We start from the raw sequence: 22,613 nt of genomic DNA, 5'->3' as shown, positions 1-22,613 counted from the left end.
TTTCATGTCCAGTTCTAACTGTTGCTTCTTGACCTGCATACAGGTTTCGAAGGAGGCAGGTAAGATGGCCTGGTATTCCCATCTCTTTAAGGATTTTCCACAGTTTGTTGTGCACACAAGCGTCAAAAGCTCTGGCATAGTATAATGAAGCAGAAGTAGATGTTTTTCTGGAATTCTCTGGCTTTTTCTGTGACCCAACAGATGTTGGCAATTTGCTCTCTGGTTCCTCTGCCTTTTCTAAATCCAGCTTGAACGGCTTAAAGTTCTCAGTTCACATACTGTTGAAACCTAGCTTGGAGAATTTTGAGCATTACTTTGCTAGCGTGTGAGATGAGTGCAATTGTGTGATAGTTTGAACATTCTTTGGCATTTCTTTTCTTTGGAAGTGGAATGAAAACTGACCTTTTCCAGTCCTGTGGCCACTGCTGAGTTTTCCAAATTTGCTGGCATATTGAGTGCAGCACTTTCACAGCATCATCTTTTAGGATTTGAAATAGCTCAGCTGGAACTCCATCATCTCCACTAGCTTTGCCCGTAGTAATGCTTCCTAAGGCCCACTTGACTTTGCACTCCAGGATGTCTGGCTCTAGCTGAGTGATTACACCATCATGGGTTATCTGGGTCATTAAGATCTTTTTTGTATAGTTCTATGTATTCTTGCCGCCTCTTCTTAATATCCTCTGCTTCTGTTAGGTCCATACCATTTCTGTCCTTTATTGTGCCTGTCTTTGCATGAAATGTTCCCTTGTTATCTCTAATTTTCTTGAAGAGAGCTCTAGTCTTTCCCATTCTATTGTTTTCCTCTCTCTCTTTGCATTAATCATTGAGGAAGTCTTTCTTATCTCTCCTTGGTATTCTTTGGAACTCTACATTCAGATGGATATCTTTCTTTTTCTCCTTTGCCTTTCGCTTCTCTTCCTTTCTCAGCTATTTGTAAGGCCTCGTCAGACAACCATTTTGCCATTTTGCACTTCTTTTTCTTGGGGATAGTTTTGATCACCACCTCCTGTGCAGTGTTACAAACCTTCGTCCATAGTTCTTCAGGCACTCTGTGTATCAGACCTAATCCCTTGAATCTATTTGTCACTTCCACTGCATAATTGTAAGGGATTTGATTTAGGTCATACCTGAATGGCCTAGTGGTTTTCCCTGCTTTCTTCAGTTTAAGTCTGAATTTTGCAATAAGGAGTTCATGATCTGAGTCACAGTCAGCTCCAAGTCTTGTTTTTGCTCACTGTATAGAGGCTTCATCATTGTATACTCTTCCAAATGGTTGTCCTTGTCTTATATACTGTACTGTCACGAGTCCAACCCAGCTGCCTCCAACACCATCTTTATTTAAAAAGCTGATCTAAGTACCTAAGTACTTCATGGTACTGCACTTGACGTAAACTAACAGACTTTGAACTCTAAAGTAGTGGCATAAAGAACACTAGGATATAGTGTAACTCTGACAAGTTAACAATCAGTGTATTTTCATTGACTCAGACTATTTGCCATTGTAATACAGACAGAGGCGGACAGCCGTGCCCCAGGAGATACCCTTTTTGCAGCGTCAGATCCCTTTTCCCTCTTAACAGCTACTGTCATCATAGAGCGTCACGCTTGCTCAGTCACATGAAGGATGAAATATTCAGAGTAACAGAAGTTTGTCTATTTGCTTATTTGTATTAACTTTCTTTCTTTGTTTCTGTCTTAAAGGCTGCAAAGAAGTTTGTTTCTGGCCGGAAGTCAATGGCAGCAAGTGGAAATTTGGGGCATACACCTTTCATTGATGAGTTGTAATACTGAATCCCATATTGCAGGAAAGAACTGAACGTTTTGTGAACCCAGAGCAGCAAATACATGAAAGTGAAAAGTCTCTATTGTAACATTTATCTTTTCTTCCAGTGAGATGAAATATAAAGCATAAATATAGGTAATTGTTCCCAACTGACCTAAAGTCAATAAAGCATTCTATTTAAATGTTTTTCTTGCATTTTTGCTAATTAGTTAATCAACAGGTGTTTATGTTGAGTTTTTGCTTTAGATGCTTTTAAGGAGAACAGGAATATAAGTATAAAGTACAGAAGCATGAGAAACTATTAAAATTAAGGCTTAAGTGGCTATCAGAGTAACTATCTCCAGATCATTATTGGCTTTTAAAGATAAAAGCAGTGAAAAGTCTGTATTCTTGGGTAAGAACAGTTAAATGATCTGGGTTTTACCCCCTTTTGCCTTTTTTCCAAAAGAGTTATTTGTGCAAAATATATATTACCTGTTAGCTGTAGCCTATATTTGCACTGCTTCGTTTTTTATGTTTATCTTCACTGTGGCACAATTTTGGTGTGTGTTTTTTCCCCCCTCATCTTCTCCCTCTTCTGTTTCTATTCTGTCTCTTTCAAGTAATTATCAACCTAACACTCAAAAGTAAGGCAGTGCACAAAAAAATGGGTGTTTTCAAGGTAAATGCTTCTGTGGTCACAGATTAGAAAACTGCTGCCTAGCCAACTCGTGATACTGGTTCACTGCTGCCCTTTTCAACGGGGGTACAGTCTTCCAGCCAAAATGCATCTGAGGTAGAGGAGGCTGACGAGGAGGAGGAGATTTCGTTGTCTTGCTTCACCATGGTCCAGTATGGAGAAGGGGCCCTCACTTCTTTCTTGTGATCTCTGTGAATCATCACGTCACAGTTAATGTCTTTTCCTACACGCATTACATGGTTCTTCTTTTTATATCCATGCCATTCTCTGGAGATAGACATTGGTCTCCTTACAGGGTAATGTCCAGTGGACCGTGGATATTTGTAGTACTTAAGTCTTGTATCGAAAGCGTCATCATCATCACTGCTTGTGACAGATCCATCTTCTGCCTCCTCAGTTTTCTTTGTTGTGCTGAAATGGAAAGACTAGTGAATGAAATGGATTCTTAATGTCTACACATTCATTATCACCTAACAAGATGTCTCATAACCTGCTTTGGTTCATAAAAGAAAAAATACAGTTTAGCACTACCTGTCTGTGTTATTGAAAATCTTCTCTTTTAAAAATTACCTTTACGGAATTCCCTGGCCGCCCAGTGGTTAGCGCTCCGTACTTTCACGGTCAAGGGCTCAGGTTCAGTCCCTGGTAGGGGAACTAAGATCCTCTCTAAATTTGTTTAAATTACCTTTAAATTTGTTTACATTCCTAAATGGAAATCAAATTCTGCCCTAAATTATTTCACATTACTTTAAAAAGCTTTGCACAGACTTAAGCGAGACTACTGACCAGAATGTTAGCAGGCCTTAAAGGGTGGGTTGATTTCACCTCACAGAATAACAGGTCAATGTGGCCATCTCATCCACAGAACTCAGTTTTCATGGGTCTCTTGGGATCAGCAATAATAGAACATTACTGATTTCCAAGGAGGCGTCCAGAAATAATGGGCCTCAAAGATCTTCAATATGTTTATCATTGGTTATTCCTCTGAATCTTTTTATTTTTGCCCCTGAGCATCATTCTTTGCTTCTCAATTGGGTTTACAAATGTGGATCTGTAGAACACCCTTCCACCCAGATGTCTCATCATGCACTATTCCACCTTGCTGTTGCCATCCAAAAACTTGTGAAGATTCTTTTTTATTTTTCAGTTCGCCAACAACAGGGTTCTTGAACTTTTCTAATGCCTGTAGCACCTGCGCCTGCTATTATTTTCCTGAACAAATGCTGTCACGTGCTACCCCTCATTCTGGTGCTATTACCCAGCAGATCCAAAACTAGATCTTTGCAATTATGAACCTCCGTTAGCTTCTGTCCTGCTAATAGGAAATGGATTTCTTCCCTACCCCAGTCCCTCCGACCTATCCAACTTACTAGTGTTTTCCCTAACATCCTTGGAGGGCTGCTTGTGGTTTTTTTTTGTTTGTTTGCTTGCTCCTAAGGATCTGAACAGATCTTCCCTAAAGTTTCTCTCTTCTGGTAATAGCATTTGGTATTGAGTCATTTTTTTCTGAAAGCCACTAGTCTTAAATTGTATGATTTTCTTTAATCCTTGATGTAGTACTGTGCAAGGAGATTCAGAAGATCTCAGGACTAGAACAGTTTGCCTTCAGACTCAAAGGACCTTCTTTGTAGCTCTGTTAGATCACCATAAAGACTGGTGGCAGAACCAGGTTCTTATTAAACTGGCATTAGATAGAAATGCCACAAGCCAGCAGAGGTCAGGGTTCGCTGGAAACAGTTTTTAATATCAGGAGGCCTGCCCAGAGCATCACATGGCGAATTGTGCACTCGGTGCTATCTGCTCCTGAAAGAAGCCTTACAACTTCGCGAACTAAACCTTTCATTCCTGTTCTGCCCCTTCCTTACCGTTTTCCACATAAGATGCTAACATGCCTTAGCTATAAGCTCTTTGCTTAATTAAGGGATTCAGAAAATGATTGGTGGTATTCCTAAGTTTGTGAATTTTAGCCTCATAACTTAAGTTGTGGTATTCTGTGTTTGCTTTTGAATGGTCAACCTGCCATCCCTAGGTTTTTAATATTCTGAATCTCAAACTCTACTTAGAATGTAGTCGTTCCATAAGCAAATGGTGAAGAGCTCAGTTTTGGGAGCTGAGCTCTCCAATACAGGGTCCACCAGCTACATGTGGCTGTTAAATTTAAACTGGTTAAACTTGAATAAATTTAAATTTCCTCAGTTACAAATCTTCACATTTCATGGGCTTAGTAGCCACCTGTGGCTAATGGTTACCACATGGGATGGCACAGATACAGGTCATTTCCACTAGCATAGAGAATTCTTATTGGATGTTGCTGCTCTGAAAACAGACGTATACTACTTAGCCCTGTGGCCTCTGGCAAGTGTACATACTCTTCTATTGGCTTCAGTTTTCTTACCTGTAAAACGAGGATAAATAGAACTGTCATGAGGATTAAATGGTACAATGCTTGTAAAGCGGTGTCTATCACATAGTAAACAGTAAGTTCAGTATCATCATTAATGATTTTTAATCAAAGCAGGATTGGTTTAGTTATTGGGAAAAAATTTTTCCCCATTCTGTATCTGATCTGAAGGGAACAACTGCTATCCAGCTCTAGTCCACGGTTAGCATGTGGGGATGCAAGCCCATCTTCTGTTTTTCGGGAGAAACCAGAGATTTGTAAATTTAGCAATTCAATTTTTTTTCATTAAAAAATTTTTGAAACAGAAAAATGCAAAAAAGTTGAATGAAAAAAAATTTCTAAACACCTTGGTAGCTACCACCCAGGTCAAGAAATAGAGTATTACTGGCCCCTGGAAAAAGCCCTCCTATATATCCTCCTTGCTCTCAACACTGTCTAAAACAGTGAGGGAGATAAGCAAAGCACATCTGTGAATCGTATCAGTCCCTGTGGCCACAAGTTGGACTCTGAAGTAATATGGGCCATTTTTTAATCCTAGTAAAGAGCCCCTAGCCATATTTCTTTGAGCACATCCCAATGAGCAAAGGGACACAGCTGTACATCTAGTGCTCAGGGATCTGGTCAGAATTAATAACAATAACTCTTGGATCAGAATACTAAATGTGCCACTTAAAGGAGATAGAGAAATCAAGCCAGCCCTTAAATTTCTGATTTGTTTGACTAAGCAAATGCTCTCCCACTAGGACAATGGCAAACTGGCTTTTAATTTTAGGCATAATGAGTTTAAGGGGTTTATGATAGATATCAAGTGGGTGTTTATATAAGTTTGGAGATAATACAATTTGGAAATTATTAATGTATGAATACTAATAGAAACCAAGGAGTTTGCTTAGAAGATTGAGAGAAGAAAGCCAAAGACAAGGCTTGGTAAAAGGCAATCATGAGGAAGTGACAAAAGGAGATAAGGGAGTGTGGTATTCCAGAAGTCTGGGAAAAATTATATTTCAACAAGAGTTGAGGTGAGAGGCTGTAAAGTGCCTGCTGCCGCTCAGAAGCCAAGCAAAATTAGAGACTGAGAGGAGTCCACTGAAATTAGCAGTATGAAGGTTGCAGGTGACCTTGGGGTAAAGGGCTCTCAGCCAAGGTCTGCAGCGAGGTGGGATGAGGTGTCTCCTGAGGAATCGGTACTGTCTAATACAACTGTTTCAACAGCTTTGGAGTCAAGGGACAGGATAGTGGCTGCTAAGGAAAGGAGAGGGGAGTGGATTAAAGTAGGCTTTGCTAAGATGGAAGAGTTTTAAACAGGCTTAATGGGGGAGCCTGGTGGGCTGCCGACTATGGGGTCGCACAGAGTCAGACATGACTGAAGCAACTTAGCAGCAGCAGCAGCAGCAATGGTTCTTGAGAAGGATCCAGAGAGAGAACTGAATATGCTGGAGACAAATGAGGAAAGGGAGTCACAGCACATGTTTCAGGGCTAACTTTGGGAAAGGGGGAGTCGCATATCTAGATTTGAAGGCAGAGCTGCCACTAGGTAATTTGGTCCTTGTTAAACTCCATGTCCAAGGCTCTTTCTTGCCTTTATCATTCTGCCTCATATTAAGTCCTACAGATTGTACTTTCCAAAAGGATTTAGAAACCCACTGAACTGTGACTGTCATTAATTCCTCCAGCATGGTCCAATTGATAATTCTCACATTTAACTAAGACTCTGTGCTTCATAGACCCTGGGGAATTCTGTAGTATAACAAAGATTTCCTAAACTTAACTACTTACCGTGTGATTGGGAATTTGGTCTCAGGGATTAAATCATATATTTCTTGCCATTCTTGGGGTATGTCTATAAAATCTCGGTAAACCTTTATTTGTAGTATTGTTCCTATGGTGATATGTTGCAGAAGCTTTAAAAATTCTCGAAGAGTATAACCTAACACATTTGCATAGCCAACACTAATCAAAACATCACCTGAAAAAGGGAAAAAGTTAAGTAAAATTAAGATGATGGTTTAAAAAAGATCATGCCATTTCTGTCTTCATTGTGCAGTGTCTCTTCCTTTTTTTTTTTTTTTTGGTGAGGTGTTTCATTTTATCAGAGAAGGCAATGGCACCCCACTCCAGTACTCTTGGCCTGGGAAATCCCATGGATGGAGGAGCCTGGAAGGCTGCAGTCCATGGGGTCGCTGAGGGTTGGACACGACTGAGCGACTTCACTTTCACTTTTCACTTTCATGCATTGGAGAAGGAAACAGCAACCCACTCCAGTGTTCTTGCCTGGAGAATCCCAGGGACGGGGGAGCCTGTTGGGCTGCTGTCTACAGGGTCGCACAGAGTCGGACACGACTGAAGTGACTTAGCAATAGCAATAGCAATTTCATTTTATAGGTTCATATTGTTGGTTCATTTTGAACCAAAACCAGGCTTCAAACTTTATTTAATGAAAAAAAAAAATGATCCTCTCAGTGAATAATGAATACATGCAAGATGTTTCTTAATAGTGCAATGGTAGATATTATAACATTTTAGAACATTTCTGAAGTTCTTGGTGTGACAGAGGCTAAAAATGATTTAGAATCTGAACCATCCTTGAAGATTCTAAAAATGTGCTTGTTTCAAGTAAAATAAATGGCTACTACTATTAAAGAAAAAAATCACTTACACTAAGTGAACAAATGACCTATTTTTATTATACCTGCCTGGCCATTGCCAATGCCCTCCACAGTAAGCAAACCATATTAAACATCAAGCCTTACAGTTTAATATTCTTTCCTTATGCAGTATTCATTGAGCAAGTAATTCTACATATAACACTGGACATTTAGAATGCTTTAATTAAGCTGAAGATGTGTATACAGAGAGTGTGGACGTTCAAAGGGATTTGACACCTACGTCCCCTATCGTAGGACAGAGTTGAACAGGGAGGGGAGTATGATAGCCAGCCATTCAGCTTCTGAGCCCCCAACAGATGGAAAGAGAACCACATCTTGACAGCCAAGTCCCTGGACCTCCCAACTGGATGTTAAAAAGACCCAATTTATTCATTTGTACCCAGCAGCTAAGGCATGGACATGTAGACTAGGTCCAGCTATTGGTCAGTCCCCCTGGGTCACTAAACCTGGAGCAGGAGATACAGAGAAGCGACAGGAGCATCCAGTTTCCATGGCCTTTTGTTCTCTCATCATTTTCCAAACCTGGTTCTCAAGGCTTTCCAGGAATTCTGTCAGATTAAATGTTCTAAATTCAGTGCCTTTACAGAACTTGAAGAAAACAGGAAAAACCACTAGGCCATTCAGGTATGACCTAAATTTAATCCCTTACAATTATACAGTGGAAGTGACAAATAGATTCAAGGGATTAGATCTGATAGAGTGCCTGAATAACTATGGATGGAGGTTCGTTACATTGTACAGGAGGCAACAACCAAAACAATCCCCAAGAAAAAGAAATGCAAAATGGCAAAATGGTTGTCTGAGGAGGCCTTATAAATAGCTGAGAAAAGAAGTAAAGCGAAAGGAAAAGGAGAAAAGGAAAGATATAACCATCTGAATGCAGAGTTCCAAAGAACAGCAAGGAGAGATAACAAATCCTTCTTAAGTGAACAATGCAAATAGAGGAAAACAACAGAATGGGAAAGACTAGAGATCTCTTCAAGAAAATTAGAGATACCAAGGGAACATTTCATGCAAAGGTGGGCACAATAAAGGACAGAAATGGTATGGACCTAACAGAAGCAGAAGAGATTCAGAAGAGGTGGCAAAAATACACAGAACTATACAAAAAAGATCTTAATGACCCAGATAACCCACGATGGTGTGATCACTCAGCTAGAGCCAGATATCCTGGAGTGCAAAGTCAAGTGGGCCTTAGGAAGCATTACTATGAACAAAGCCAATGGAGATGATAGAATTCCAGCTGAGCTATTTCAAATCCTAAAAGATGATGCTGTGAAAGTGCTGCACTCAATATGCCAGCAAATTTGGAAAACTCAGCAGTGGCCACAGGACTGGAAAAGGTCAGTTTTCATTCCACTTCCAAAGAAAAGAAATGCCAAAGAATGCTCAAACTACCACACAATTGCACTTATCTCACATGCTAGCAAAGTAATGCTCAAAATTCTCCAAGCTAGGTTTCAACAGTATGTGAACTGAGAACTTTCAGATGTTCAAGTTGGATTTAGAAAAGGCAGAGGAACCAGAGATCAAATTGCCAACACCCTTTGGATCATAGAAAAGCCAGAGAATTCCAGAAAAACATTTGCTTCACTGACTACACCAAAGCCTTTGACTAACTGTGTGGGTCCCAACAAACTGTGAAAAACTCTTAAAGAGATGGGAACATCAGATCACCTTACCTGCCTCCTCCAAAACCTATATGCATGTCAAGAAGCAACAGTTAGAACCAGACATGGAACAACAGACTGGTTCTAAATTGGTTAAGGAGTACAAGAAGGCTGTATATTGTCACCCTGCTTATTGAACTTCTATGCAGAGTATATTATGTGAAATGTTGGGCTGGATGAATTACAAGCTGGATTGCTGGGAGAAATATGAATAGCCTCAGATATGCAGATGACATCATCCTTATGGCAGAAAGTGAAGAGGAACTAAGAGCCTCTTGATGACAGTGAAAGAGGAAAGTGAAAAAGCTGGCTTAAAACTCAACATTGGAAAAACTAAGATCATGGCTTCCAGTTCCATCACTTCATGGCAAATAGATGGGGAAACAATGGAAACAGTGACAGACTTTATTTTCTTGGACTCCAAATTTACTGCAGACAGTGACTACAGCCATGAAATTAGAAGACGTTTGTTTCTGGGAAGAAAAGCTATGACAGAGCTAGACAGAGTATTAGAAATCAGAGACATCAGTTTGCCAACAAAGATCTGTATAATCAAAGCTATAGTTTTTACAGTAGTCATGTATGGATGTGAGAGTGGACTATGAAGAAGGCTGGGTGCTGAAGAACTGACACTTTCGAAATGTGGTATTGGAGAAGACTCTTGAGGGTCCCTTGAACAGCAAGGAAATCAAACCAGTCAATCCTAAAGGACATCAACCCTCAATATTCATTTGAAGGACTGATGCTGGAAGGGCAATACTTTGGCCACCTGATGCAAAGAGCTAACTCATTTGAAAAGACCCTGATGCTGGGAAAGATTGAAGGCAGGAGAAGGAGACAAGAGAGGATGAGATGGTTGGATGGCATCACTGACTCAAAGGATATGAGTTTGAGCAAACTCTGGGAGATGGTAAATGACAAGGAAGCCTGGTGTGCTACAGTCCATGGGGTTGCAAAGAGTTGGACATGACTCTTTTAAGAGACTGAACAACAACAACAATAGAACTTCTTTATTGCTTGCAGTTAAGACCCCTGACTGCTATAAGGGCATCTAGCAAGAGAAGAGGGAATACAGGGAAATTGATTCTTAAGGATAGATTCACATTGGGTAAATAAAATCTTAGTTATCAGATCGTACAAGTACTATCATCCTGCCAAATGGTCATGGAGACTTCAGAGCTAACATCAGATAAAGTGACCCTAATAAGTCCCAAAGAATGTTTACCCCACTGTGCATGGGAAGCTAGGGATCCCTCAATCACCTCATTCTAAGACAGCTGAGGTCTAACCTCAGCGTAGAAAAGAGTCAAGATGAAGTACTTTCTCTATTACTACTCCCCAACTCTTTGCGACCCCATGGACTGTAGTCCACCAGGCTTCTCTGTCCATGGAATTTTCCAGGCAAGAATACTGGAATGGGTTGCAATTTCCTCCTCCAGGGGTTTTTCCCAACCCAGGTGTCAAACCTGCATCTCCCGTGTCTCCTGCATCAGCAGGTGGATTCTTTACCACTGAGACTCACCTGGGAAGCACTACTCTGTACTCTGCTATAATTGGAAATTATGCTGATCCTAAAGGAAGCCTCCAAAGACAAATTTCCATATTGCTAGATTCTATCAGAAACAAAAGGTCACAGTTTATGAATACTGAGATGGGTGGAGAAAAGCTTCTACTTTGGTCTTTAAAGACAGCTGTGGCTAACTTCAGACTGAAACAGGGCTTCTCCCAACTACCTGCAGATTGTGTAATCTGAAACAGCTGTTCACCCTATAGAGGTTAATTAAAATGTCAAAAAAAAAAGAAACCCTCAAGGGATAAGCTTACTTGCCTAATGTTAAAAGGGGTGTTTATAGCTGAAAGCTATGGCTTGACATGCTGCTTAATTATGTTGTTAAAAAGGTGACTTATCGAGAGGGCAGAAAATAAACAGCTTAATTGCCTGACCATCCTGACTATAAACCAAAGGTGTCATTGTATGAATGTGATTATTCTAGCAAGAGACATTAACATTGCCTTTCATAAAGAAGCACCAATTTGGTATTTATAAATATTAATATTATACATTTTTTCTGTTTTAATGGGCTGTAGGAACCACATTGTATAAACTGTCCCAGTTGTCTATATTTAATCAACTTTTCAGCAGCCAAGCCACTACCAAAAAGTAGATTTTAGTTTTCTCCCATTTGTCTCAACTAGGCTGTAAATTCCATAAGCTCTGTGTGGTTAGAGACCACATATGACTGACTGGCTCACCATTACACCCCAGTGCCTGATGTCTGCACACAGCAGGCATTCAGGAAATGCTTATTGAATTAATGTGGCCTAGTAAGGGTGGTGACCAGTACATAACTTTGTTTACCTTCCAATCTATATTAATTTCTCCAAGAAAAGAAAAATGCTGTATTAATTTCTTAAGATTCTGGATATCAGAGTTTGCTAAAACTATGCTGGCCAAAAGGATTTTAAAGTTTAGCCAAAATAAATTAGGAAATCAAGATGAAGCCCTATTAAGAAACAACAAAAGAAGAGAAATTCAAAGCACGTAAGAAATAATGGGGCTGAGAGGTAATGGGGTTAAAAAAAAAAAAAAAAAATCAGGTTTCTAGGACCATCACCTCTCCAAATCTCATCATCATTGTCAAAGGGACTGAGTTACAGAGTCTTTGAATCCCAGACCTTGAAGAGAAGTGCCTGACTTGTCATGAAGAGATATGGGACTTACTCCATATTGCAATCTCTTTTCTAATCAAAGGTATGGGCTTTCTAAGCAGACATGGGTTCAAATCAGCTCTGACCACCCACTTAGCTCTGTACGAAACAATTTACTTCATCTCTCTGAGCCTCTGTATTTCGTTATCTACCTTCTAGAAGTACTGCAAAGATTAGATAATAGATGTGGAAACACCTTGCAAAATGCCTAGAACAAATGCTCACTTACTCTTCATTTATCAAGCACAGACATAATAAATGCACCAGTTCGAATGGTAAGTCCCTTGAATTCATTAAAAGATGAATTCAAGACTGCCTCTGACCTCCAGGAGCACACTATGACCCCACCCGGAGATTCTGTTTCATGAAAGCATACTCCCATCCCACTCCAGTGAGTGTGCTCTCTGCTTATCAACCAGCGTCTGTCCCCTAACTCCAAAAAACCTACGGAGAACAAGCAGAATAGGCCTATGGGACCTGGCCTAGAATTCTTTTGGATGGGAAGTCCAGAACTTTCTTTCTGGAAGGCTGTTCCCTAGCACCAAATAGTGATATGTGGAGAAAATGCTTTGGATTTTAAGGTGAGGTAAACTTTCATAACAGCATCATTGATCCACTTAATTCTTTAATCCACAGCATTTAACCCTAACTACAACTAGAATAACCTGAGAAGCTGTTAAACCATGAACTGCCCTGTCCCCAAACCAACTGAATCAGAACCTCTGGGGAGATGGGGCCAATCCATTTTTATTTTAAAAGGTCTCCAGGTGATTCTAATAAGTAACCAGAGTTGCAAACCAGTGGTTTAATCCACTAGGGTTGTGGTACCACAATCATTTTTGTTGTTGTTCAGTCGCTAAGTCATGTCCTACTCTTTGCAACCCTATGGACTGCAGCATGCCAGGCTTCCCTGTCCCTCACCATCTCCTGGAGGTTGCTCAAACTCATGTCCATTGAGTCGATGATGCCATCCTAATATCTCATCCTCTGTCATCCCCTTCTCCTCCTGCCCTCAATCTTTCTCAGCATTAGGGTCCTTTCCAATGAGTCAGCTCTTTGCATCAGGTGACCTGATGCAAAAATATTAGCCAATACTTTAGCCAATACACAATCATTTTTGGTTAACAACAAAACAAGACACAAGTCTGGAGAATCTCTAAGAACAGCCTTAGAGAAAGGATTGCCAATATTTCCATAGCACTGTGGCTCTCCAAGGTGGTATTATCCCAATTTAGAGATGAGGTGACTAAGGCCAGGAAAGTTAAAGGATTTTGTCCAAGGTCAAAGAACCAAAAAGAGGCACAGCCTGGGCCTGAATTCAGGCCAGCTAGCACTGAATGGTTTTTCCTTCCACCACCTTACCATCCCATTGTGCGTCCCTGACTCCTGAGCACAGCCCAGAGAAGGCACTGCGGAAATGTCTTGAATTGGATGGAAAATTCATTCATCTAAAGACAAGAGAAGCAGGGCAGTACTGACAAAGACAGCGTTCACATCTCCATTCCTTGGTGTGACAACGTACAAGTTACTAAATATCTGATTCCTCATCCGTATATCGGTTTAATGTAGAATCTACCTTGGGGATTGTCAGTCGGGTGAAATGAGATCACACATCTAAATGTTAATGATGATTCATACTGCCTACAAAAGAAGAAAGCCTTATCCATACAGAGCCATAAACGCTGGAGTGACACTATTCCTGTATATGAATCCCTTCTAGATGGGGGTGAACCTGGACAAGGAACTCAGTCTCACTGAGCCTTAGTTTCCTCATCTGTAAAAGGCAGATGATAATCATGCTGCTGCTGCTGCTGCTAAGTCGCTTCAGTCATGTCCGACTCTGTGCGACCCCACAGACGGCAGCCCACCAGGCTCCCCCGTCCCTGGGATTCTCCAGGCAAGAACACTGGAGTGGGTTGCCATTTCCTTCTCCAATGCAAGAAAGTAAAAAGTGAAAGTGAAGTCACTCAGTCGTATCCAACTCTTAGCACCCCCATGGACTGCAGCCTACCAGGCTCCTCCATCCATGGGATTTTCCAGGCAAGAGTACTGGAGTGGGGTGCCACTGCCTTCTCATAGTTCCTACCTAAAGGGTTATTATAAGAATTCAATAAATAGGGCTTCCCTGATGGCTCAGTGGTAAAGAATCCGCCTACCAAAGCAGGAGTCCTGGGTTCAGTTCCTGAGCTGCAAAGATTCCATGTGCCATGAAGCACTAAGTTCGTGTCCCACAGCTACTGAGCCTGTGCTCTCGAGCCCTGGAGCCACGACTGAAGCATGTGCACCCTAGAGCCCATGCTTCACAGCAAGAGAAGCCGCTACCAGCGAGAAGCTCAACCACTGCAACAAGAGAGTAACCCGTGCTCACAACTACAGAAAAGCCCGCACAGCAACAGAAACAGCACAGCCAAAAATAAATAGTAAAAGAATTCAACGAATAAACACAGTGAGGGTTATACAAGTAGCAGCTGGCTTGCCCACTGAAAGCTCTCAAACAATGTCACCATCAGCACTGTTACACTGGAACCTAATAACCTGAGTCTCCCCGAAGGCAGATGAAAGGGAGGCAGAAGTAGAGGGGTCGGGAGGCCTGGGGAAACCACAGTCACCTGGCTGGAGCGTGCCATCCCTGGCTGCGGCTCCCTTTGTAATGAGATGGCTGATCTGAAGGTAGGGCCCATGCTGGATGATGATCAGGCCTAATCCCAGACTACCCACAGTGAGTTTGGTCTGTTGAGTTTTGCTCAAGTCGTGTACAGATGGCTTGACCTTGAGGTTGACTTGTTTTCCTAGAAATGGAGAGATTTGTTTTAGTCTTTCTGCTAGGTATCAGCATGACAGTAGTAACTGTCTGGGGTTCTAACACCAGAATCTTAGGGCAGTTACTTAACCTCTCTCTGCCTTAGTTTCTGCATCAGTAAAGAGAGGATAATAAAAATACCCACTCAGAGGGTTGTTATTGAGACTTAAAGGAGACAGTTGAAGGGCTTTTGCACAGTGCCTAGCACACTGTGCATGTTTAATTAAAGTTAGTTATTATTATCCATTCACTTAACAAGTATTTATTGATACAGGCAGTGGGCTAGAAACTGAAGTGTTTCTTGCCCTCATGAATCTTCCAGCCTAGTGGAGGAGACAAATATCAATGAGCTGTGTAGACATACGTTGAACAACAAACTGTAACACATGCTATGAAGGAAAAATACAGAGAGCTCTGAGGGTGACCAACAGGTTAAGTCTCCTGTGGGGAAGAGGGATCAAAGCTTCACAGAGGAGGTAAAATTTGAATTGAGGTCGAAAGGCTCAATATGAGAGCTTTAAGCAAAGTATGGTGGAAGGGAACAAATAAGATTCTGAGGCAGGAAAGAACATAAAAGGAGATCAGTAGGGGCCAGACAGGAGGAGCAAAGCCGTCGCAGACAGGCTGCTCAGTATTTTACCTCACTGGAAAAGCTTAGAAGTGATCTTGGCAGGACAAGCTAAGATCTGCATTCAAAGAAAGAACCAAACACTTCAGGCTGCTATATGGATTGTGGGGTCCAGACTGGAAGAGACAAAGTGTTACTGCATTCACCCAAGCATGTCATGACAATGTCAGTGGAAATGGACAGTATAAAATAAGCATTTGGGAGGAAAATCCAGGAAAATGGGTAGTGAGGAATTGAAATGTGTTTTACACAGAACTAAATCTCACAAGAAAAGTTTCAAAGACTGAGGAGTGATTTAGAACAACAAGTTATTTTTCCAAGAGGAAGCTTCTGAGATTCATTTTCAGTTCACAGGAAGCTTCTGGGGAAACCTGTTTTCAGCACACTCTTCCAGCATTTCACACACCAGCATGTTTCCTTAAGAAGTGACAAACTGCTATTTGCCAAACCTTTGCCAAATCCAGGTGACTGTAGGGTTTGGGGGTGAGGGGAGTGGGTCCAGGAGTCCTCCCCACTGCTGGAGGAGGGGGGATTTCCCACATCTCCAGGGGTTTCACAGTCCTTTCAACTTCACGCAAGTGTCCTTGCCTGTCTCCAATCTCACCCTCCCCACAACCACAGATGCTCTCTGACTGAAAAATTAAGTGTGTGCTCAGTCGCTCAGTCATGTCTGACTCTTTGCGACCCCGTGGACTATAGCCCGCCCGGCTCCTCTTATCCATGGCGATTCTCCAGGCAAGAATCCTAGTATAAAGAAGGCACCATCTTTGAGACTTTTCAGGATTATAGGAGCAATTTGGAACAGGTCATCCCCTCCTCAAATCTATGGCTCCTGAGCAAACAGAGAACTGGCATCATAGACAGGGTCTGAGTTCCAACCTCAGCTTGCAAATTAAACATGCTCCTGATATAATCTATGAAGCCCAGTCACAAAAGACAGCAGGGTTAAGTGAAAGAAGCCAGATTCAAAAGACTCCATACTGTATGCTTCCATTTTTGTGACATTCTCAGTACAAAGGGCAAAACTATAGAAAACAGATCAGAAGTGTAGGGAGCTGGGGTGGAAAGGGGGTTGGCAGTAAATGGGCATCACAAGGTATCTTCAGGGGTTGTGGAACCGTCACGTCCTGATTGTAGGGGGTTAAATGCGTATATATGACTATCAAAATTCACAGAGCTGTACACTAAAAAAAAAGGGGGGGGGGGAGATCTGCCTGTATAGTTTGGTAAATTTAGGATGGTGAGACGCTATCTCAGAAGCCAAGAGTGTGATGTCCCCATTTTACAGACAAGGAAAAGTGAAGGAGTCTTGGTCTCCAGAACATACCCAGTTACCTGTAACGTTTTTCTGGACGGACTTCTTCATGGCCCTGAGAGGCCAGGCCGCTCAGGAGGGCCTCCCTGAGCGGAAGCTGGAGTCAGTCCATCTCCCAACTGTTTCGAACCAGAAGCCGGCGGCGCCCTGCGGATCGATCGCCGGTGGCGAGGAGATCTCGAGCTAGCCCCCAGGGGGCGCTGCGACGCCGCATTCCAGACGTTGCGCGGCAGTGTGGTCACCACGTGCTTCAGTAGACCCTGGAAAATGCAGTACGTGAAATTTTGGGTGCAGAAAAACAAAACTTCTGCGGGACTAACACAGTGCCTGGCTCATAGTGAGTTCATCATCCATTCTTAGGAAACTACTGAAATGGAGAGGGTGGAGGAAACCTAGAAGAGGGGGCCTCAAAGATGTGAATGGTCTGCAGAATATCGTAACTAGTTCATAGATGAGCACAGATGTCCTGCTGAGCTCCCAATAATGGTATTTTCAAACACTGTTACCTCAACAGTGCCAACTGCTCTGGAACTGCACTTTATTCATGAATGTTTTGAATGAGAAAAGACCAAGGGTGGCCTGAAAAAAATGAGTCACAATTAGGAGAGAAATTAATTCTTCCTTCTTTTTTTCCAAAATAATCCACCACCACCACCCCCCCACACACACACACACACATTGACTCACACAACAAATATTTACTGGAAGCCTGCTGCATGGTTTTTGCTGATGCAAAGGACACAACAGTAGACAAAACAAACATAGGCTCTATCCTCCTGGAACTTAGATTTAAAAAACAGATGAAGTGAACAATTTTAGGAAAGTATAAATTATCAAAAATAAATTCTATAAGAAATAGAAAACAATGTAATAACACAGTACTACTGTCATCCCTGGGCTTCCCAGGTGGCACTAATGGTAAAGAACTCTCCTGCCAATGCAGGTAGATACTGGAGACAAGGGTTCGATCCCTGGGTTGGGAAGATCCCTTGGAACCCACTCCAGCATCCTTGTCTGGAGAATCCCATGGATAGAGAAACCTGGCAAGTTACAGTCCACAGGGTTGCAGAGTCAGACACGACTGAAGCGACTTAACACGCACACACACACTGTCATCTGACTCTGATAAAACCAAAAGGCAAAGTCTCTCGTGTTCATGCCTTCAACAAACAGTAATCAAGCACCTGTGAGGTATAGCACTGTCCAAAGATTTCCATGGTAAACTGGGAGGTCCCAGCTTATTCAGCTGCTTCTGTGGCTTTACCAGTTACCCAGAGCAGACTTCTTGTTGGATACATTTTGTGCTCAGGTGGCTGATTCAGAAGGAAATGTCATCCTGTTCCCTGTTACCTCAGCCTCAAGGCATCTCCTGCAGGTAGCTCCTTGTGATAGATTGCCTGATTCCTCCTTCAGTCTGGTGAGCCTTCTGTCCACACACTAAATTAATTCTATCATAAAATGCATCCTTTCCCTCCATTTTCCTATCAGTAGAGAATGGTGAGCATTTGCAGGAATCAAGTACGTCAGCCTTCAAGGTCCTATGTGGGACCTGGCACACAGGGGTTCCTGGACCTTCCTTCTATCCCAGACTGAAAACTCTTTATAGTGAATGCCAAGATCACACTGACTGGTGGAACTGAAAGGTACCAACTGTTGTGGATGCTATGCTGTGCTGCCCAGATCCCCCTCAGGACTGAAGGATCTGTTCATTCTCTTCTACCTCAAACCTGCCACTAGCTGAAGAGAGCCCTTGCCTGAGATCACACCTACCCAGGGCAGCTAGCATCCAGTGACCGATCAATGCAGGGTAAAAAACCTGGCTCCCTCAGCCCAACTTGAACAACTGTAAAGGGCCATCTCAGCTTCAGAGCCCCCTAAGGGACCTGCGGAGGTCCTCCTATTGCTGCTCGGCAACCCGACTTCTCCCTCTGTCAGGCCTTGCTTCCTTCTGTCCACTGATGGAGAGTATGCCCCAGTAAATGCCCTGCAACTCAGAGTATTCCCAGAGAACCCAACCTGCAACAGCTTATGCCAGGGACAGCATGAACGAGTAGATGCTACGATGGGATTCTGGAGCTGGGCCTGCTGCCCAGGTAATAATGAGGACCCCCATCCCCCATAGAGGAGGAGCATATATAGCCTTGGGCACAGGGAAGCACTAAGATTGTTCAGTTTTTCAATGGTAGTAAAATGGCTTGGCACCCACGTGATCTACCTGGGTGCCTCAGTTCTCCTTTGCCCTATTTTATAGTAAATAGACAAACTCAGCAGCCACAGCCTGAGAGGTACATGGCAACCAGAGGCTCAACCCCCTTGGGGATGGAGGTCTGGGCCATGCCACCATGTAAGCCTAGAGGTGCTGAGGGTGAGAGAAATCTAGGATGGATAGGAGAGGCAGGAAATGATGAGTATGTCAGTTATACATCAAGGTGAGCTACAGCAGCAGCAGCAAGAGTTCTATTTTGTCCCCTTAACCTTCCTGTTATAACTGTCCCACAGGAAAAGACTCCACTGGGTCCTGAAGGTGATGCGCTCAGAACTAAACAGAAGCAAGTGGATCTGTGCAGCACGATGGGTGCACTGTTGCAAATGCTGCACTGTCCTACCCTGTCCCCCTTCAGGACTGGAGGACCAGTGCCTCAGCTCCTGGGGAGGTTGTAGGTTGATAGCTCTCAGCTGTCAGCCCTCTCAAGGAATTGTCTTTGGCTGAAGAGCCACATTACCCTAGGTCATGCCCCATGTCTAGCATCCAATGACTGGTCCAAGCAGAGATATCAAGGCTTTGTTGGCCCTTTTACCCCAGCTCAGGACTCAGAGCAGCCATTACCACTTCAGAGTTCCCTGTGGGCTTGCTAAAGCCTCCTGTGACTGCGCCACAGTCAAACTGCTTCCTCTGCCCAGTCCTGCTTCCTTCCCTTCCTCCAAGGAGTTGATCCTAAGAATACTCCCTAATAAACTTCTTGTACTATAATCAATAATCTGTCCCTAAGTCAGCTTCAACAGAACCCAATCTAAGAGACTAAATGATATTTGAGCCCCTGGCACAAGTTACTAGCCTCTGGATTTAGCTCTTTCATTTCATCTAATCCCAGAAACCCCAGGTGAACATGTATGGTGCAGTCACCACATCCTCAGCCTGCATGGTAAACCTGATCCCCAGGGAGGCAGCGTGTTCTTTATCCTGTCAGGCCAAAGATCCTCCTTAAAAAGAAGAGTGATTGCACAGTCCCCTCCACAGCTTTCCTTGAGGTCGCCTCTGGATTCAGCCTCGGCTGGGCTGAGGCCTAACATCCATCATGACAAGGCATGCTATGTCCAGGGCCCTCTAAAAACCACAGAATGACTATCTATGACTTCAGGCTGTTAGCATCACTCCCTCCTGGGGACCTTCTGTTTTCCTGGGTCCTTAAGGACTTTCTGCCTGTTGGAGCTTCATGACTCATCTTCTCTCTGGATACAGAAGTTCTAGCTGCTCTGCACAGAGGTGAGAGGATGGGGAGGTTCTATCACTGAAACAGAGTGCCTGACTCTGGGAGTCTATTGGTCACATAGAGGAAAGAGGCCCAGAGAGGTGATGTGACTTTCCCAAGTTCAAGTTAGTAGCATAAGCGGGACTGAAATATGGTTCTGTATTCTTTTTCACTCCATCACACCATGTCTCCCTAACCCCTAGGGTTTGCCTCTACTAAAATCTAGACTGAGATATAGAGAACAGACTGATCTGTCCTGTCCTGAGAGTCTTGGGACTCTGAAACACTATATTGGCAAGCAAGAATGAAACTGGGGGCTAAAACCAGCCCCAAATTATTGGGACTAACAGGAAATCTGTAAACAGAGTATTTGGTTCCTGCCCACCCCTCCCATCATCCCACATCCTGACTGGTAAGGAATGGGATAGGTGGCTGTTGTCTATAGTGATGTGCAGCTATTGATCCAGTAGCAAAAAAAGTTTTAAATTCTTTTAACTTTGTAATAGTTGTTTTTGTGTTTTAATCTTAGATTCAGACCCCTCATGGAGGGGCAAAGGTAGGAGGGACAGGAAGGGATGCCTGGGTAGAGGGAGGAATTTATGCTTGTATTTTTTAAATACAAGAATCAAGTCATAATTCCACTTAGTTGGAGTTAGAATAGGCAAGTGTTCCAACATTTCACCCTAAGATTCTCAACTGGTCAATGGTAAACATCCGTGGACATTGTTTGAGAATTCAGAACTGTACAGTTGGAGTTTCTATCACTTGGCAATAGAAACACTAGAAAGAAGCCAAGAAAATGACTCTGCCAAAGTTCTCCAGTGTTTAAACAACAAACAGTGAAAAATTCCTGCAGTAATGTGATACGCATTATGTCTAAGTCCCTGGAACATATAAATCAGCTTGTGTCAATTTCTGTGGCAGAAGAAAAATATATGATTTAATAATAATAATAAAAACCCTACCCTTCCCCTCCCCCCCCACCCCCATAAGAGACCAATGTTTGGACAGGAAAGTCTATAGGCTAGCAATTGAACTTCCTTACCCAATCTATGTGGTGATACTGATAACTCTGTACATTTCTGCAAAGCTGTTGGTCTGGTGGAATTCGAAACCTGCTGAGTTCTGTGGACATGTAGGCATTCCAAAAATAGAGACAGATATCACTGTTCTAGGTCTTTCTAGAGATGACCTAGGTGGCCTTTATGGAGAAAATGAGCATTTCATTTCCTGTTCGCTGCATGGGGACCTATCTGGGAAAGAAAGAGCTGGACTCAACGTCAGGGTTAATAGTGATTTAGTACATGAGTCATGGAAGAAAAGGAAACCTCTACTAGATAGCAAAATCGTTTGTGGTAGACCATATGTGTCGCTAACAAATTTTGCCAACCCTCTCTTTTTCTGTTTCTCCATCCAACTTAAGCCCCTCCCCACATCCCACCTCAGTAAATAGTATCATCAAACGCCCAGTTACTCAGGCCAAAAATGTAGGAGTCATTCCCTGAATCCTCTTTGTTTCAACTCCCCCCACCCCCATTTATCAGCACGTCCTTTCCTCTGCCTAAAAAACATCCCTATCTGCCCATTGTCCCCCATCTTCACTACTCTTATCCTAGCTAAAGCTACATTTCTCTCTCTCCTGGACTACTGTGCCTCTTAAGTGGTATCTCTGCTTTTGTTCTCGCCCCTCCCCACCTACAATCTATACTCTTTTTACAGACTAAATAAGACCTATCACTCTCTTGCTTTAAACCCTCCAGTGCTTTCCTGTTGCATTTAGAACAAAATCCAAACTGTTTATCACGGCTCTCGAAGTCCTACATTTGATCTCTCTTTTTCTCCAGCCACATGGGCCGTTTTGCAGTTCCTTGAACAGCCCAACCTCTTCCTTGCCCGCTTCCCTAATGTTCTTTGAACTTTCTTTTCTATCTGGAACAGTCTTGCCCAGATCTTCACGCGTGAGGTCTTTATGAAGGTGGCGTTTTCAGTGAAACCTTCCCTGGTTATCCTAAGTATCATCAAACCGCCGCCCCGTAAACCTCTCATCAGACCGACCCCCAATTTAATTAACAGATTAACACCTAGCATTAAAGATCAGTTTTTAACAAAGTTTCTGTCTCTTCCCCGACTAGAAGGTAAGCTTTCTGAGAGCGGGAAACTTCTTTCTCCTGTCCACTCCGGCACCCCCAGCACCTACAGTGCCTGCTGCAAGCAAGAGTCCATAATCATTCCCTAAATGGGGCAGTCCAGGGCTGACGGATACGGCCGAGGCAACGATAATACAAGGTGACAAGAGCCTGTCACCGGCTCCATCGGAAGAAAAGCGGCTCCTGCCCACTCCAGGGCAGCGAAGCGGGCGGCCGAGAAGAAGCCGGGCGGAGCAAGGCCTGAGGCGGGCGGGAGGAAGGACTGGGGCTGCGAGCCTGGGCTGGACCGAGAGGACAGAACAGGGTCGTCAGGGGCCGAGAGCCGGAGCCGGCCGCGCCAGCGCC

General features: G+C 43.1%; 2 protein-coding genes across 4 annotated transcripts in view; one reads left to right on the top strand and one right to left on the bottom strand.

Annotated features, from left to right (window-relative positions):
* LOC102402708 (cytochrome b-c1 complex subunit 2, mitochondrial) overlaps positions 1 to 1,969 on the top strand; it is a 25,917-nt gene extending 23,948 nt beyond the window's left edge. The window contains exon 14 of the mRNA XM_006061855.4: positions 1,702 to 1,969. Coding sequence (XP_006061917.1) covers positions 1,702 to 1,785 — 84 coding nt within the window. The 3' untranslated portion in view covers positions 1,786 to 1,969. The remainder of the gene's footprint in view (positions 1 to 1,701) is intronic.
* PDZD9 (PDZ domain containing 9) lies at positions 1,454 to 22,613 on the bottom strand. 3 transcript variants are annotated; one of them, XM_044936050.2, is made up of 6 exons: positions 22,319 to 22,613; positions 21,167 to 21,374; positions 16,672 to 16,911; positions 14,518 to 14,697; positions 6,640 to 6,829; positions 1,454 to 2,873 (listed from the first exon to the last, which is right to left on the bottom strand). In XM_044936050.2, the coding sequence occupies exons 3-6, from the start codon at positions 16,700 to 16,702 to the stop codon at positions 2,483 to 2,485; spliced, it is 792 nt and encodes a 263-aa protein (XP_044791985.1). In that variant the 5' UTR covers positions 16,703 to 16,911; positions 21,167 to 21,374; positions 22,319 to 22,613; the 3' UTR covers positions 1,454 to 2,482. The 3 variants fall into 3 exon arrangements, with proteins under 3 accessions (XP_044791985.1, XP_006061918.1, XP_025131408.1); XM_006061856.4 differs by lacking the exon at positions 22,319 to 22,613 and having other exon boundaries at positions 21,167 to 22,201; XM_025275623.3 differs by lacking the exons at positions 14,518 to 14,697; positions 22,319 to 22,613 and having other exon boundaries at positions 21,167 to 22,201.

This window comes from Bubalus bubalis, chromosome 24 (genome assembly GCF_019923935.1).
Source record: "Bubalus bubalis isolate 160015118507 breed Murrah chromosome 24, NDDB_SH_1, whole genome shotgun sequence".
In the NCBI taxonomy this organism is placed as follows: Eukaryota; Metazoa; Chordata; class Mammalia; order Artiodactyla; family Bovidae; genus Bubalus; species Bubalus bubalis.
Note: the sequence above shows the minus strand (reverse complement) of the source record. Positions and strands in the feature narration are given on the sequence as shown.

Bases quoted from the DNA above. Each gene is read 5' to 3' on its own strand.
- PDZD9 (XM_044936050.2), bottom strand. From the start codon at position 16,702: ATGAAGAAGTCCGTCCAGAAAAACGTTACAG. The intron at 14,698-16,671 runs GTAACTGGGTAT...CTCCATTTCTAG, and splicing joins CGTCCAGAAAAACGTTACAG to GAAAACAAGTCAACCTCAAG. The intron at 6,830-14,517 runs GTGACTGTGGTT...TCCCTTTTTCAG, and splicing joins GGATGGCACGCTCCAGCCAG to GTGATGTTTTGATTAGTGTT.